Genomic DNA, 16,486 nt, shown 5'->3' on the forward strand with positions numbered 1-16,486 from the left:
ATGATAGAGGTAGATATGTATAGGGGGAAGGGGACAGGCATACTGGAGTGATGGAGGTAGATATGTATAGGGGTAAGGTGACAAAATACAGGGTCAGGATCATATTAACATGTACAGGGATACTGGAATGATAGAGGTAGATATGTATAGGGGTAAGGGGACAGGGATACAAGAGTGATGGAGGTAGATATGTATAGGGGGAAGGGGACAGGCATACTGGAGTGATGGAGGTAGATATGTATAGGGGTAAGGTGACTATATACAGGGTCAGTATCATATTAACATGTACAGGGACACTGGAGTGATGGAGGTAGATATGTATAGGGATAAGGGGACAGGGATACTAGAGTGATGGAGGTAGATATGTATAGGTGACAGGGTGTAGAGTCCTTTCAGTGTATAGAGTCCTGTCAGTGTGTAGAGTCATGTCAGTGTAGAGTCCTGTCAGTGTGTAGAGTCAGTGTGTAGAGTCCTGTCAGTGTGTAGAGTCCTGTCAGTGTGTAGAGTCCTGTCAGTGTGTAGAGTCATGTCAGTGTAGAGTCCTGTCAGTGTGTAGAGTCCTGTTGTCAGTGTGTAGAGTCCTGTTGCCGGTGTGTAGAGTCCTTTCAGTGTATAGAGTCCTATCAGTGTGTAGAGTCATGTCAGTGTAGAGTCCTGTCAGTGTGTAGAGTCAGTTTGTAGAGTCAGTGTGTAGAGTCCTGTCAGTGTGTAGAGTCCTGTGATTGTGTAGAGTCCTGTCAGTGTGTAGAGTCCTGTCAGTATGTAGAGTCCTGTCAGTGTGTAGAGTCCTGTCAGTATGTAGAGTCCTGTCAGTGTGTAGAGTCCTGTCAGTATGTAGAGTCCTGTCAGTGTCAATGTGTAGAGTCCTTTCAGTGTATAGAGTCCTGTCAGTGTGTAGAGTCATGTCAGTGTAGAGTCCTGTCAGTGTGTAGAGTCAGTGTGTAGAGTCAGTGTGTAGAGTCAGTGTGTAGAGTCAGTGTGTAGAGTCCTGTCAGTGTGTAGAGTCCTGTCAGTGTGTAGAGTCCTTTCAGTGTATAGAGTCCTGTCAGTGTGTAGAGTCATGTCAGTGTAGAGTCCTGTCAGTGTGTAGGGTCAGTGTGTAGAGTCCTGTCAGTGTGTAGAGTCCTGTCAGTGTGTAGAGTCCTGTCAGTGTGTAGAGTCATGTCAGTGTCAGTGTAGATTCCTGTCAGTGTGTAGAGTCCTGTTGTCAGTGTGTAGAGTCCTGTCAGTGTGTAGAGTCCTGTCAGTGTAGAGTCCTGTCAGTGTGTAGAGTCCTGTTGCCAGTGTGTAGAGTCCTTTCAGTGTATAGAGTCCTGTCAGTGTGTAGAGTCATGTCAGTGTAGAGTCCTGTCATTGTGTAGAGTCAGTGTGTAGAGTCAGTGTGTAGAGTCCTGTCAGTGTGTAGAGTCCTGTCAGTATGTAGAGTCCTGTCAGTATGTAGAGTCCTGTCAGTGTCAATGTGTAGAGTCCTGTCGGTGTGTAGAGTCCTGTCAGTGTCAATGTGTAGAGTCCTGTCAGTGTGTAGAGTCCTGTCAGTATGTAGAGTCCTGTCAGTGTGTAGAGTCCTGTCAGTGTGTAGAGTCCTGTCAGTGTGTAGAGTCCTGTTGTCAGTGTGTAGAGTCCTTTCAGTGTATAGAGTCCTGTCAGTGTGTAGAGTCATGTCAGTGTAGAGTCCTGTCAGTGTGTAGAGTCAGTGTGTAGAGTCCTGTCAGTGTGTAGAGTCCTGTCAGTGTGTAGAGTCCTGTCAGTGTGTAGAGTCATGTCAGTGTCAGTGTAGATTCCTGTCAGTGTGTAGAGTCCTGTTGTCAGTGTGTAGAGTCCTGTCAGTGTGTAGAGTCCTGTTGCAAGTGTGTAGAGTCCTTTCAGTGTATAGAGTCCTGTCAGTGTGTAGAGTCAGTGTGTAGAGTCAGTGTGTAGAGTCCTGTCAGTGTGTAGAGTCCTGTCGGTGTGTAGAGTCCTGTCAGTATGTAGAGTCCTGTCAGTGTGTAGAGTCCTGTCAGTATGTAGAGTCCTGTCAGTGTGTAGAGTCCTGTCAGTATGTAGAGTCCTGTCAGTGTGTAGAGTCCTGTCAGTGTCAATGTGTAGAGTCCTTTCAGTGTATAGAGTCCTGTCAGTGTGTAGAGTCATGTCAGTGTAGAGTCCTGTCAGTGTGTAGAGTCCTGTCAGAATGTAGAGTCCTGTCAGTGTGTAGAGTCCTGTCAGTGTCAATGTGTAGAGTCCTTTCAGTGTATAGAGTCCTGTCAGTGTGTAGAGTCATGTCAGTGTAGAGTCCTGTCAGTGTGTAGAGTCATGTCAGTGTAGAGTCCTGTCAGTGTGTAGAGTCAGTGTGTAGAGTCAGTGTGTAGGGTCAGTGTGTAGAGTCCTGTCAGTGTGTAGAGTCATGTCAGTGTGTAGAGTCATGTCAGTGTCAGTGTAGATTCCTGTCAGTGTGTAGAGTCCTGTCAGTGTGTAGAGTCCTGTTGTCAGTGTGTAGAGTCCTTTCAGTGTATAGAGTCCTGTCAGTGTGTAGAGTCATGTCAGTGTAGAGTCCTGTCAGTGTGTAGAGTCAGTGTGTAGAGTCCTGTCAGTGTGTAGAGTCCTGTCAGTGTGTAGAGTCCTGTCAGTGTGTAGAGTCATGTCAGTGTCAGTGTAGATTCCTGTCAGTGTGTAGAGTCCTGTTGTCAGTGTGTAGAGTCCTGTCAGTGTGTAGAGTCCTGTTGCAAGTGTGTAGAGTCCTTTCAGTGTATAGAGTCCTGTCAGTGTGTAGAGTCAGTGTGTAGAGTCAGTGTGTAGAGTCCTGTCAGTGTGTAGAGTCCTGTCAGTGTGTAGAGTCCTGTCAGTATGTAGAGTCCTGTCAGTGTGTAGAGTCCTGTCAGTATGTAGAGTCCTGTCAGTGTGTAGAGTCCTGTCAGTATGTAGAGTCCTGTCAGTGTGTAGAGTCCTGTCAGTGTCAATGTGTAGAGTCCTTTCAGTGTATAGAGTCCTGTCAGTGTGTAGAGTCATGTCAGTGTAGAGTCCTGTCAGTGTGTAGAGTCCTGTCAGAATGTAGAGTCCTGTCAGTGTGTAGAGTCCTGTCAGTGTCAATGTGTAGAGTCCTTTCAGTGTATAGAGTCCTGTCAGTGTGTAGAGTCATGTCAGTGTAGAGTCCTGTCAGTGTGTAGAGTCATGTCAGTGTAGAGTCCTGTCAGTGTGTAGAGTCAGTGTGTAGAGTCAGTGTGTAGAGTCCTGTCAGTGTGTAGAGTCCTGTCAGTGTGTAGAGTCATGTCAGTGTGTAGAGTCATGTCAGTGTGTAGAGTCATGTCAGTGTCAGTGTAGATTCCTGTCAGTGTGTAGAGTCCTGTTGTCAGTGTGTAGAGTCCTGTCAGTGTGTAGAGTCCTGTCAGTGTAGAGTCCTGTCAGTGTGTAGAGTCCTGTTGCCAGTGTGTAGAGTCCATTCATTGTATAGAGTCCTATCAGTGTGTAGAGTCATGTCAGTGTAGAGTCCTGTCAGTGTGTAGAGTCAGTGTGTAGAGTCCTGTCAGTGTGCAGAATCATGTCAGTGTGTAGAGTCCTGTCAGTGTGTAGAGTCCTGTCAGTATGTAGAGTCCTGTCAGTGTGTAGAGTCCTGTCAGTGTCAATGTGTAGAGTCCTTTCAGTGTATAGAGTCCTGTCAGTGTGTAGAGTCATGTCAGTGTAGAGTCCTGTCAGTGTGTAGAGTCAGTGTGTAGAGTCAGTGTGTAGAGTCAGTGTGTATAGTCCTGTCAGTGTGTAGAGTCCTGTCAGTGTGTAGAGTCCTGTCAGTGTGTAGAGTCATGTCAGTGTCAGTGTAGATTCCTGTCAGTGTGTAGAGTCCTGTTGCCAGTGTGTAGAGTCCTTTCAGTGTATAGAGTCCTGTCAGTGTGTAGAGTCATGTCAGTGTAGAGTCCTGTCAGTGTGTAGAGTCAGTGTGTAGAGTCAGTGTGTAGAGTCCTGTCAGTGTGTAGAGTCCTGTCAGTGTGTAGAGTCCTGTCAGTATGTCGAGTCCTGTCAGTGTGTAGAGTCCTGTCAGTGTCAATGTGTAGAGTCCTGTCAGTGTGTAGAGTCCTGTCAGTGTCAATGTGTAGAGTCCTGTCAGTGTGTAGAGTCCTGTCAGTATGTAGAGTCCTGTCAGTATGTAGAGTCCTGTCAGTGTCAATGTGTAGAGTCCTGTCGGTGTGTAGAGTCCTGTCAGTGTCAATGTGTAGAGTCCTGTCAGTGTGTAGAGTCCTGTCAGTATGTAGAGTCCTGTCAGTGTGTAGAGTCCTGTCAGTGTGTAGAGTCCTGTCAGTGTGTAGAGTCCTGTTGTCAGTGTGTAGAGTCCTTTCAGTGTATAGAGTCCTGTCAGTGTGTAGAGTCATGTCAGTGTAGAGTCCTGTCAGTGTGTAGAGTCAGTGTGTAGAGTCCTGTCAGTGTGTAGAGTCCTGTCAGTGTGTAGAGTCCTGTCAGTGTGTAGAGTCATGTCAGTGTCAGTGTAGATTCCTGTCAGTGTGTAGAGTCCTGTTGTCAGTGTGTAGAGTCCTGTCAGTGTGTAGAGTCCTGTTGCAAGTGTGTAGAGTCCTTTCAGTGTATAGAGTCCTGTCAGTGTGTAGAGTCAGTGTGTAGAGTCAGTGTGTAGAGTCCTGTCAGTGTGTAGAGTCCTGTCGGTGTGTAGAGTCCTGTCAGTATGTAGAGTCCTGTCAGTGTGTAGAGTCCTGTCAGTATGTAGAGTCCTGTCAGTGTGTAGAGTCCTGTCAGTATGTAGAGTCCTGTCAGTGTGTAGAGTCCTGTCAGTGTCAATGTGTAGAGTCCTTTCAGTGTATAGAGTCCTGTCAGTGTGTAGAGTCATGTCAGTGTAGAGTCCTGTCAGTGTGTAGAGTCCTGTCAGAATGTAGAGTCCTGTCAGTGTGTAGAGTCCTGTCAGTGTCAATGTGTAGAGTCCTTTCAGTGTATAGAGTCCTGTCAGTGTGTAGAGTCATGTCAGTGTAGAGTCCTGTCAGTGTGTAGAGTCATGTCAGTGTAGAGTCCTGTCAGTGTGTAGAGTCAGTGTGTAGAGTCAGTGTGTAGGGTCAGTGTGTAGAGTCCTGTCAGTGTGTAGAGTCATGTCAGTGTGTAGAGTCATGTCAGTGTCAGTGTAGATTCCTGTCAGTGTGTAGAGTCCTGTCAGTGTGTAGAGTCCTGTTGTCAGTGTGTAGAGTCCTTTCAGTGTATAGAGTCCTGTCAGTGTGTAGAGTCATGTCAGTGTAGAGTCCTGTCAGTGTGTAGAGTCAGTGTGTAGAGTCCTGTCAGTGTGTAGAGTCCTGTCAGTGTGTAGAGTCCTGTCAGTGTGTAGAGTCATGTCAGTGTCAGTGTAGATTCCTGTCAGTGTGTAGAGTCCTGTTGTCAGTGTGTAGAGTCCTGTCAGTGTGTAGAGTCCTGTTGCAAGTGTGTAGAGTCCTTTCAGTGTATAGAGTCCTGTCAGTGTGTAGAGTCAGTGTGTAGAGTCAGTGTGTAGAGTCCTGTCAGTGTGTAGAGTCCTGTCAGTGTGTAGAGTCCTGTCAGTATGTAGAGTCCTGTCAGTGTGTAGAGTCCTGTCAGTATGTAGAGTCCTGTCAGTGTGTAGAGTCCTGTCAGTATGTAGAGTCCTGTCAGTGTGTAGAGTCCTGTCAGTGTCAATGTGTAGAGTCCTTTCAGTGTATAGAGTCCTGTCAGTGTGTAGAGTCATGTCAGTGTAGAGTCCTGTCAGTGTGTAGAGTCCTGTCAGAATGTAGAGTCCTGTCAGTGTGTAGAGTCCTGTCAGTGTCAATGTGTAGAGTCCTTTCAGTGTATAGAGTCCTGTCAGTGTGTAGAGTCATGTCAGTGTAGAGTCCTGTCAGTGTGTAGAGTCATGTCAGTGTAGAGTCCTGTCAGTGTGTAGAGTCAGTGTGTAGAGTCAGTGTGTAGAGTCCTGTCAGTGTGTAGAGTCCTGTCAGTGTGTAGAGTCATGTCAGTGTGTAGAGTCATGTCAGTGTGTAGAGTCATGTCAGTGTCAGTGTAGATTCCTGTCAGTGTGTAGAGTCCTGTTGTCAGTGTGTAGAGTCCTGTCAGTGTGTAGAGTCCTGTCAGTGTAGAGTCCTGTCAGTGTGTAGAGTCCTGTTGCCAGTGTGTAGAGTCCATTCATTGTATAGAGTCCTATCAGTGTGTAGAGTCATGTCAGTGTAGAGTCCTGTCAGTGTGTAGAGTCAGTGTGTAGAGTCCTGTCAGTGTGCAGAATCATGTCAGTGTGTAGAGTCCTGTCAGTGTGTAGAGTCCTGTCAGTATGTAGAGTCCTGTCAGTGTGTAGAGTCCTGTCAGTGTCAATGTGTAGAGTCCTTTCAGTGTATAGAGTCCTGTCAGTGTGTAGAGTCATGTCAGTGTAGAGTCCTGTCAGTGTGTAGAGTCAGTGTGTAGAGTCAGTGTGTATAGTCAGTGTGTAGAGTCCTGTTGTCAGTGTGTAGAGTCCTGTCTGTGTGTAGAGTCCTGTCAGTGTGTAGAGTCATGTCAGTGTCAGTGTAGATTCCTGTCAGTGTGTAGAGTCCTGTTGCCAGTGTGTAGAGTCCTTTCAGTGTATAGAGTCCTGTCAGTGTGTAGAGTCATGCAGTGTAGAGTCCTGTCAGTGTGTAGAGTCAGTGTGTAGAGTCAGTGTGTAGAGTCCTGTCAGTGTGTAGAGTCCTGTCAGTGTGTAGAGTCCTGTCAGTGTGTAGAGTCCTGTCAGTGTCAATGTGTAGAGTCCTGTCAGTGTGTAGAGTCCTGTCAGTGTCAGTGTGTAGAGTCCTGTCAGTGTGTAGGGTCCTGTGAGTGTGCAGAGTCCTGTCAGTGTGTAGAGTCCTGTCAGTGTGTAGAGTCCTGTCAGTGTAGATTCCTGTCAGTGTGTAGAGTCCTGTCAGTGTGTAGAGTCCTGTTGTCAGTGTGTAGAGTCCTTTCAGTGTATAGAGTCCTGTCAGTGTGTAGAGTCATGTCAGTGTAGAGTCCTGTCAGTGTGTAGAGTCAGTGTGTAGAGTCAGTGTGTAGAGTCCTGTCAGTGTGTAGAGTCCTGTCAGTGTGTAGAGTCCTGTCAGTGTAGATTCCTGTCAGTGTGTAGAGTCCTGTCAGTGTGTAGAGTCCTGTTAGTGTGTAGAGTCCTGTCAGTGTGTAGGGTCCTGTCAGTGTGTAGAGTCCTGTCAGTGTGTAGAGTCCTGTCAGTGTGTTGAGTCCTGTGAGTGTGTAGAGTCCTGTCAGTGTGTAGAGTCAGTGTGTAGAGTCCTGTCAGTGTGTAGAGTCCTGTTGTCAGTGTGTAGAGTCCTGTCAGTGTGTAGAGTCCTGTCAGTGTGTAGAGTCCTGTCAGTGTGTAGAGTCAGTGTGTAGGGTCCTGTGAGTGTGTAGAGTCCTGTGAGTGTGTAGAGTCCTGTCAGTGTGTAGTCCTGTGAGTGTGCAGAGTCCTGTCAGTGTGCAGAGTCCTGTCAGTGTGTAGAGTCCTGTCAGTGTGTAGAGTCCTGTGAGTGTGCAGAGTCCTGTCAGTATGTAGAGTCCTGTCAGTGTTAATGTGTAGAGTCCTGTCAGTGTGTAGAGTCCTGTCAGTGTCAATGTGTAGAGTCCTGTCAGTGTGTAGAGTCCTGTCAGTGTGTAGGGTCCTGTGAGTGTGCAGAGTCCTGTCAGTGTGTAGAGTCCTCTTAGTGTGTAGAGTCCTGTCAGTTTGTAGAGTCCTGTCAGTGTGTAGAGTCCTGTCAGTGTGTAGAGTCCTGTTGTCAGTGTGTAGAGTCCTGTCAGTGTAGAGTCCTGTCAGTGTGTAGAGTCCTGTCAGTGTCAGTGTGTTGAGTCCTGTGAGTGTGTAGAGTCCTGTCAGTGTGTACAGTCCTGTTAGTGTGTAGAGTCCTGTCAGTGTGTAGGGTCCTGTCAGTGTGTAGAGTCCTGTCAGTGTGTAGAGTCCTGTCAGTGTGTTGAGTCCTGTGAGTGTGTAGAGTCCTGTCCGTGTGTAGAGTGCTGTCAGTGTGTAGAGTCCTGTCAGTGTGTAGATTCCTGTCAGTGTGTAGAGTCCTGTCAGTGTGTAGAGTCCTGTCAGTGTGTAGAGTCCTGTCAGTGTCAGTGTGTTGAGTCCTGTGAGTGTGTAGGGTCCTGTCAGTGTGTAGAGTCCTGTCAGTGTGTAGAGTCCTGTCAGTGTGTAGATTCCTGTCAGTGTGTAGAGTCCTGTCAGTGTGTATAGTCCTGTCAGTGTGTAGAGTCCTGTCAGTGTCAGTGTGTTGAGTCCTGTGAGTGTGTAGGGTCCGGTCAGTGTGTAGAGTCCTGTCAGTGTGTAGAGTCCTGTCAGTGTGTTGAGTCCTGTGAGTGTGTAGAGTCCTGTCCGTGTGTAGATTCCTGTCAGTGTGTAGAGTCCTGTCAGTGTCAGTGTGTAGAGTCCTGTCAGTGTGTAGGGTCCTGTGAGTGTGCAGAGTCCTGTCAGTGTAGATTCCTGTCAGTGTGTAGAGTCCTGTCAGTGTCAGTGTGTAGTCCTGTGAGTGTGTTGAGTCCTGTGAGTGTGTAGAGTCCTGTCAGTGTGTAGAGTCCTGTCAGTGTGTAGAGTCCTGTCAGTGTGTTGAGTCCTGTGAGTGTGTAGAGTCCTGTCAGTAGTAGAGTCAGTGTGTAGAGTCCTGTCAGTGTGTAGAGTCCTGTTGTCAGTGTGTAGAGTCCTGTCAGTGTAGAGTCCTGTCAGTGTGTAGAGTCCTGTCAGTGTGTAGAGTCAGTGTGTAGGGTCCTGTGAGTGTGTAGAGTCCTGTGAGTGTGTAGAGTCCTGTCAGTGTGTAGTCCTGTGAGTGTGCAGAGTCCTGTCAGTGTGCAGAGTCCTGTCAGTGTGTAGAGTCCTGTCAGTGTCAGTGTGTAGAGTCCTGTCAGTGTGTAGAGTCCTGTCAGTGTGTTGATTCCTGTCAGTGTGTAGAGTCCTGTCAGTGTGTAGAGTCCTGTCAGTGTCAGTGTGTTGAGTCCTGTGAGTGTGTAGAGTCCTGTCAGTGTGTAGAGTCTTGTTAGTGTGTAGAGTCCTGTCAGTGTGTAGGGTCCTGTCAGTGTGTAGAGTCCTGTCAGTGTGTAGAGTCCTGTCAGTGTGTAGATTCCTGTCAGTGTGTAGAGTCCTGTCAGTGTGTAGAGTCCTGTCAGTGTGTAGAGTCCTGTCAGTGTCAGTGTGTTGAGTCCTGTGAGTGTGTAGGGTCCTGTCAGTGTGTAGAGTCCTGTCAGTGTGTAGAGTCCTGTCAGTGTGTAGAGTCCTGTCAGTGTGTAGATTCCTGTCAGTGTGTAGAGTCCTGTCAGTGTGTATAGTCCTGTCAGTGTGTAGAGTCCTGTCAGTGTCAGTGTGTTGAGTCCTGCGAGTGTGTAGGGTCCTGTCAGTGTGTAGAGTCCTGTCAGTGTGTAGAGTCCTGTCAGTGTCAGTGTGTAGAGTCCTGTCAGTGTGTAGGGTCCTGTGAGTGTGCAGAGTCCTGTCAGTGTGTAGAGTCCTGTTAGTGTGTAGAGTCCTGTCAGTTTGTAGAGTCCTGTCAGTGTGTAGAGTCAGTGTGTAGAGTCCTGTCAGTGTGTAGAGTCCTGTTGTCAGTGTGTAGAGTCCTGTCAGTGTAGAGTCCTGTCAGTGTGTAGAGTCCTGTCAGTGTGTAGAGTCAGTGTGTAGGGTCCTGTGAGTGTGTAGAGTCCTGTGAGTGTGTAGAGTCCTGTCAGTGTGTAGTCCTGTGAGTGTGCAGAGTCCTGTCAGTATGCAGAGTCCTGTCAGTGTGTAGAGTCCTGTCAGTGTGTAGAGTCCTGTGAGTGTGCAGAGTCCTGTCAGTATGTAGAGTCCTGTCAGTGTGTAGAGTCCTTTCAGTGTCAGTGTGTAGAGTCCTGTTAGTGTGTAGAGTCCTGTCAGTGTGTAGGGTCCTGTCAGTGTGTAGAGTCCTGTCAGTGTGTAGAGTCCTGTCAGTGTGTTGAGTCCTGTCAGTGTGTAGAGTCCTTTCAGTGTCAGTGTGTAGAGTCCTGTTAGTGTGTAGAGTGCTGTCAGTGTGTAGAGTCTTGTCAGTGTGTTGATTCCTGTCAGTGTGTAGAGTCCTGTCAGTGTGTATAGTCCTGTCAGTGTGTAGAGTCCTGTCAGTGTCAGTGTGTTGAGTCCTGTGAGTGTGTAGGGTCCGGTCAGTGTGTAGAGTCCTGTCAGTGTGTAGAGTCCTGTCAGTGTGTTGAGTCCTGTGAGTGTGTAGAGTCCTGTCCGTGTGTAGAGTCCTGTCAGTGTGTAGAGTCCTGTCAGTGTGTAGAGTCCTGTCAGTGTGTAGATTCCTGTCAGTGTGTAGAGTCCTGTCAGTGTGTAGAGTCCTGTCAGTGTGTAGAGTCCTGTCAGTGTCAGTGTGTTGAGTCCTGTGAGTGTGTAGGGTCCTGTCAGTGTGTAGAGTCCTGTCAGTGTGTAGAGTCCTGTCAGTGTGTAGATTCCTGTCAGTGTGTAGAGTCCTGTCAGTGTGTATAGTCCTGTCAGTGTGTAGAGTCCTGTCAGTGTCAGTGTGTTGAGTCCTGTGAGTGTGTAGGGTCCGGTCAGTGTGTAGAGTCCTGTCAGTGTGTAGAGTCCTGTCAGTGTGTTGAGTCCTGTGAGTGTGTAGAGTCCTGTCCGTGTGTAGAGTCCTGTCAGTGTGTAGAGTCCTGTCCGTGTGTAGAGTCCTGTCAGTGTGTAGAGTCCTGTCAGTGTGTTGATTCCTGTCAGTGTGTAGATTCCTGTCAGTGTGTAGAGTCCTGTCAGTGTCAGTTTGTTGAGTCCTGTGAGTGTGTAGAGTCCTGTCAGTGTGTAGAGTCCTGTTAGTGTGTAGAGTCCTGTCAGTGTGTAGGGTCCTGTCAGTGTGTAGAGTCCTGTCAGTGTGTAGAGTCCTGTCAGTGTGTTGAGTCCTGTGAGTGTGTAGAGTCCTGTCAGTGTGTAGAGTCCTGTTGTCAGTGTGTAGAGTCCTGTCAGTGTAGAGTCCTGTCAGTGTGTAGAGTCCTGTCAGTGTGTAGGGTCCTGTGAGTGTGTAGAGTCCTGTCAGTGTGTAGAGTCCTGTGAGTGTGCAGAGTCCTGTCAGTGTGTAGAGTCCTGTGATTGTGTAGAGTCCTGTCAGTGTGTATAGTCCTGTCAGTGTGTAGAGTCCTGTTGTCAGTGTGTAGAGTCCTGTCAGTGTGTAGAGTCCTGTCAGTGTGTTGATTCCTGTCAGTGTGTAGAGTCCTGTCAGTGTGTAGAGTCCTGTCAGTGTCAGTGTGTTGAGTCCTGTGAGTGTGTAGAGTCCTGTCAGTGTGTAGAGTCTTGTTAGTGTGTAGAGTCCTGTCAGTGTGTAGGGTCCTGTCAGTGTGTAGAGTCCTGTCAATGTGTAGAGTCCTGTCAGTGTGTAGATTCCTGTCAGTGTGTAGAGTCCTGTCAGTGTGTAGAGTCCTGTCAGTGTGTAGAGTCCTGTCAGTGTCAGTGTGTTGAGTCCTGTGAGTGTGTAGAGTCCTGTCAGTGTGTAGAGTCTTGTTAGTGTGTAGAGTCCTGTCAGTGTGTAGGGTCCTGTCAGTGTGTAGAGTCCTGTGAGTGTGTAGGGTCCTGTCAGTGTGTAGAGTCCTGTCAGTGTGTAGAGTCCTGTCAGTGTGTAGAGTCCTGTCAGTGTGTAGATTCCTGTCAGTGTGTAGAGTCCTGTCAGTGTGTATAGTCCTGTCAGTGTGTAGAGTCCTGTCAGTGTCAGTGTGTTGAGTCCTGCGAGTGTGTAGGGTCCTGTCTGTGTGTAGAGTCCTGTGAGTGTGTAGGGTCCTGTCAGTGTGTAGAGTCCTGTCAGTGTGTAGAGTCCTGTCAGTGTGTAGAGTCCTGTCAGTGTGTAGAGTCCTGTCAGTGTGTTGAGTCCTGTGAGTGTGTAGAGTCCTGTCTGTGTGTAGAGTCCTGTCAGTGTGTAGAGTCCTGTCAGTGTGTAGAGTCCTGTCAGTGTGTTGATTCCTGTCAGTGTGTAGAGTCCTGTCAGTGTGTAGAGTCCTGTCAGTGTCAGTGTGTTGAGTCCTGTGAGAGTGTAGAGTCCTGTCAGTGTGTAGAGTCCTGTCAGTGTGTAGGGTCCTGTCAGTGTGTAGAGTCCTGTCAGTGTGTAGAGTCCTGTCAGTGTGTTGAGTCCTGTGAGTGTGTAGAGTCCTGTCCGTGTGTAGAGTCCTGTCAGTGTGTAGAGTCCTGTCAGTGTGTAGAGTCCTGTCAGTGTGTAGATTCCTGTCAGTGTGTAGAGTCCTGTCAGTGTGTAGAGTCCTGTCAGTGTGTAGAGTCCTGTCAGTGTGTTGAGTCCTGTCAGTGTGTAGAGTCCTGTCAGTGTGTAGAGTCCTGTCAGTGTGTTGAGTCCTGTCAGTGTGTTGAGTCCTGTCAGTGTGTAGAGTCCTGTCCGTGTGTTGAGTCCTGTCAGTGTGCAGAGGGAGTGTAAATATTGAAATAAAAGGTCAATAAAGATACAAGGTTAAATCGGCCCACACAGCTATTTTGTTAGCTATTTATGTCAGAAATAACAGCGGAAACATTTAGTGAAAACAGAGCAAAAATAAACAACAAAATGATCACAAAATATCAAAGTTGGGTCGGAGCAAAACGGTGGCCATCCAGTATGGCGCATCTTGATGTGTGTTCTAATGTGTGGTGCTGACCAAGAGCCAATCAGACTCTGGATATGGACACACATGCCTTGTTCTAGCCGGACAGCCTGTAGTCAGAACCTTAACCATCAGCAATAAGTACTATTGGGTGAGGGCATCCACAGCCTACCTCTCAGACAAACTCTAGCTAGCCGCTTTTACCACACCACTGCCCCCGGAGCCACCATTACCAACAACTTGTATCAAATCTAAATCATTGATTCACTTTCACATATGATATTCTAATCTAGATTAATATTTGCAAATTAAATATTCATAATTATATTCATAGAAATCAGGAATGTAGCCTATTCATTCAGTCGATTCTGTTGCAAAACCTTTCTTAAACGGAAGCAAACGCAACGAAACAGGGAGGGACGTACCTGAATTTGTCCAATAGAAACTCCAAACAGTTGCAAAACGTTCCGTTGTGCAACAGAATCAGCGGAATGAATACACCCCAGGTTACAATATGTACAGACAGAACCGATCTATAAATTATATTTCTATGGCGCCGCCCTCATTACCATGACGTGGCCCTCTAGTCGGAAGCGACAGGACCGGAAACCTGCATCACACATCAGAAAGGCAAACTGAGTCTGCAACGAACGAACTAAATTACACATCAGCGAGAAATAACGTAAGGAATGTATTGGTAATTTTTTTGCTGAAATGTAGTCGAATGATTTATTTATTTTATAAAATCAAAGGCCGATTTTGCCGGCGAGTTGTGCTTTGCAACGTTGGCCACTGATGAAAACATGATCATAGCTATCCTCATTTTGTAACGTTAGGCATAACTAGCTAACGTCTTAATCATCATCGTCTTAATCATGTTATCAACTATTCATAATGTGCCAATTATTAATGACCAGTCGGCCAACCATCCATGTTTTGCTAAGCTGCCTAATGAGTAGTTAGGTAACTAGTGTCGTATTTTAAACAACGGCATGGGGGGGACTAAATCTCCGACTTCAGTGTGTTCAAAACCCCTGGGAACGTGTTACTCCGACTGGGGAACAAAAGATTCAAAATTCATCCAAATGGGGATTTCGGGCCTCTTTCTAGAGGGTTTCCGACCTCAAGTTAACTGGCGTCAGGATTCAACATTGTAGTTTTCCTAGTTCAGTTGTTTTGAACGCGGCATCAATCTATTAAAGTAGCTACTGGAGTTTTACTCCACACATTTCCCCGATACACAAACGTAGTCGTTACATTTTGAATGCTTAGCAGGACAGGAAAATTGTCCAAATCACGCACTTATCAAGAGAACAAACCCTGGTCATCCCTACATCCAGCGTCTCAACAATTACTTCCGGATCGCGGAATATAGGGAATGTTCAAAATAAAAGGCCCTCGTGTAATAGTACATGAGTTTATTCATGATGTAATAGTATATGTATTTATTCATGATGTATTGAAAGTAATTGTCTAAACATGAACAATGATTCATATTTGTTCATATTTAAGTGACATTTGCATAACATTTGGGTTTTTAAACTCCTTACAGAATGGTGATGATATGAATGTCCCCCCTCCACTCCTTACAGAATGATGGTGATAATATGTATATCCCCCCCCCCAGTCCAGAATGGTGATGATATGAATGTCCCCCTCCACTCCTTACAGAATGATGGTGATAATATGTATGTCCCCCCTCCAGAATGGTAATGATATGTATGTTTCTGCCCCCCCTCCAGAATGGTAATGATATGTATGTTTCTGCCCCCCTCCAGAATGGTAATGATATGTATGTTTCTGCCCCCCTCCAGAATGGTAATGTTATGTATGTTTTGGTCCCCCCCAGAATGGTAATGATATGTATGTTTCCGCCCCCCTCCTCCAGAATGGTGATATTATGTATGTTTCTGCCCCGCCCTCCAGAATGGTGATATTATGTATGTTTCTGCCCCCCATCCAGAATGGTGATGTTATGTATGTTTCCCCCCTCCAGAATGGTGACTGACGTGCAGCTGGCCATCTTTGCCAACATGTTGGGTGTGTCTCTGTTCCTGCTGGTGGTTCTATATCACTATGTAGCTGTCAACAACCCCAAGAAACTGGAGTAGAACTGCCCTGGAGAGGAGGTGAGGATTGTGGGAAGGATGTAGCCAGAGATCCCTCTCTACCACATTGTTTTTCTCTTCGAGTGGGAGGAGGCTCCGTTCTCAAATAGGGTAGCTCAGAGCCGGATATGGCTCGAGCATGTACCTCAATTCAAGTATTCAATATTCAAATGTACCCCGAATTCGCCCAGTATCCAGACTGCCAGATCAAGTCCTCATACTAGCTAGCTTAAACAGAGCTTCATGGACTGGCGTTGAACAACAAAGAAGCTGATTGGCTGACACTATCCTGTTGTCCAATGTGACTGCTGTGAATGAGGCTGCTGTGAATGAGGATGAAAATGGCAAAGTTCTTAAAAAATCAAGCGGTATTTCAAGCTTCTTGATCTGGCAGTCTGGATACTGGGTGAATTCAGGGTCCATTGGAATATTGAATACTTGGATTAGTGAGGCTGTGGCTTCATCCCATATGGCACCCTATTCCCTATTTAGTGCACCACTTTTGACCAGGGCCCAAGTAGGCAATAGTGTGCCTCTCACATTGCACCATCTGACTCTTGGCCTGTCCTCAGAGCTGGCGGCTGAGGGGGACCAGAGAGAGACGCAGTAAGACGCCTCTCCTCACAGGTGGCGGTTGAGGGGAACCAGAGAGAGACTCAGTGAGACGCCTCTCCTCACAGGTGGCGGTTGAGGGGGACCAGAGAGAGCAGCAGTGAGACGCCTCTCCTCACAGGTGGCGGCTGAGGGGGACCAGAGAGAGCAGCAGTGCGACGCCTCTCCTCACAGGTGGCGGCTGAGGGGGTCCAGAGAGAGCAGCAGCCTCTTCTTCATCGTTCATCTTTTCTCCTTCCCTGTCTGTCTCTCTCCCAGCCTGTACAGGAGTGTTTTCTAATAAAATGCCTGTCAACAAATGCTTATCAGTTTGGTGATTGACTGAAAAACCTTGTTGGCATTTCTACTAACATTAAGTGAACACACATTACAGTACTGCAATACGTGCACTCCGGATGGAATTCATGGATTTTGGCAAGCCGGGCTTCTAGACTGCAATTCCTACTAGCCTGGGTCAAAAATCGGTGCCATGGGATATTTGGGAAGACAAAAAATGTAGCCCGGTCTGGAAAGAGCCAGCCCCGGTCTGGAAAGAGCCAGCCCCGGTCTGGAAAGAGCCAGCCCCGGGCTCTTAAATTCCATTCCATCCCTGTGTACACTATGCACACACACACACAGCTTTCTGCAAACATTCAGTAACTGATCTACTGTTGAAGTCCTTCTATACAATTACGTTATGTCAGATAGCACGATGGCCATCTGTAATAATTGTTATATGTCAGATGGCACGATGGCCATCTGTAATAATTGTTGTTTTAAGGGGGTAGATCAACTTTAATATTGCAGATACCGTGCATTCGGGAAGTATTCAGACCCGTTGACGTTTTCCACATTTTGTTACATTACAACCTTATTCTAAAATTAAATATCCTCGATCTACACACAAGACCCCATAATGACATCACAATGAGAAAGCAAAAACAAGTTTTCCAAATGTATTACTTTTTTTTTTTTAAACACACCTTTGTATTTGCATAAGTATTCAGACCCTTTGCAATGAGACTCAAAATTGAGCTAAGGTGCATCCTGTTTCCATTGATCATCCTTGATGTTTCTACAACTTGGGAGTCCGCCTGTGGTATATTCAATTGATTGGACAGAATTTGGAAAGACACACACCTGTCTATATAACGTCCCACAATTGACAGTGCACGTCAGAGCAAAAACCAAGCCATGAAGTTGAAGGAATTGTCCGTAGAGCTCCGAGACAGGATTGTGTCGAGGCACAGATCTGGGGAAGGGTACCAAAACATTTATGCAGAATTGAAGATCCCCAAGAGCACAGTCGCCTCCATCATTATTAAATGGAAGAA

The 16,486-nt window shown here is 47.0% G+C and overlaps 1 protein-coding gene across 4 annotated transcripts; it reads left to right on the plus strand.

Annotated features, from left to right (window-relative positions):
* The first annotated feature begins 14,449 nt into the window (after positions 1–14,449).
* Positions 14,450–15,472, plus strand: ost4 (oligosaccharyltransferase complex subunit 4 (non-catalytic)). 4 transcript variants are annotated; one of them, XM_024409744.2, is made up of 2 exons: positions 14,450–14,582; positions 15,134–15,472. In XM_024409744.2, exon 1 carries the CDS (start codon positions 14,451–14,453, stop codon positions 14,562–14,564), a length of 114 nt encoding a protein of 37 aa, XP_024265512.1. In that variant the 5' UTR covers position 14,450; the 3' UTR covers positions 14,565–14,582; positions 15,134–15,472. The 4 variants fall into 4 exon arrangements, with proteins under 4 accessions (XP_024265512.1, XP_024265513.1, XP_042157077.1 ...); XM_024409745.2 differs by having other exon boundaries at positions 15,189–15,472; XM_042301143.1 differs by having other exon boundaries at positions 15,242–15,472.
* Positions 15,473–16,486: the final 1,014 nt, after the last annotated feature.

This window comes from Oncorhynchus tshawytscha, linkage group LG18, assembly GCF_018296145.1.
Source record: "Oncorhynchus tshawytscha isolate Ot180627B linkage group LG18, Otsh_v2.0, whole genome shotgun sequence".
Classification (NCBI taxonomy): domain Eukaryota; kingdom Metazoa; phylum Chordata; class Actinopteri; order Salmoniformes; family Salmonidae; genus Oncorhynchus; species Oncorhynchus tshawytscha.

Bases quoted from the DNA above. Each gene is read 5' to 3' on its own strand.
- ost4 (XM_024409744.2), top strand. From the start codon at position 14,451: ATGGTGACTGACGTGCAGCTGGCCATCTTTGCCAACATGTTGGGTGTG.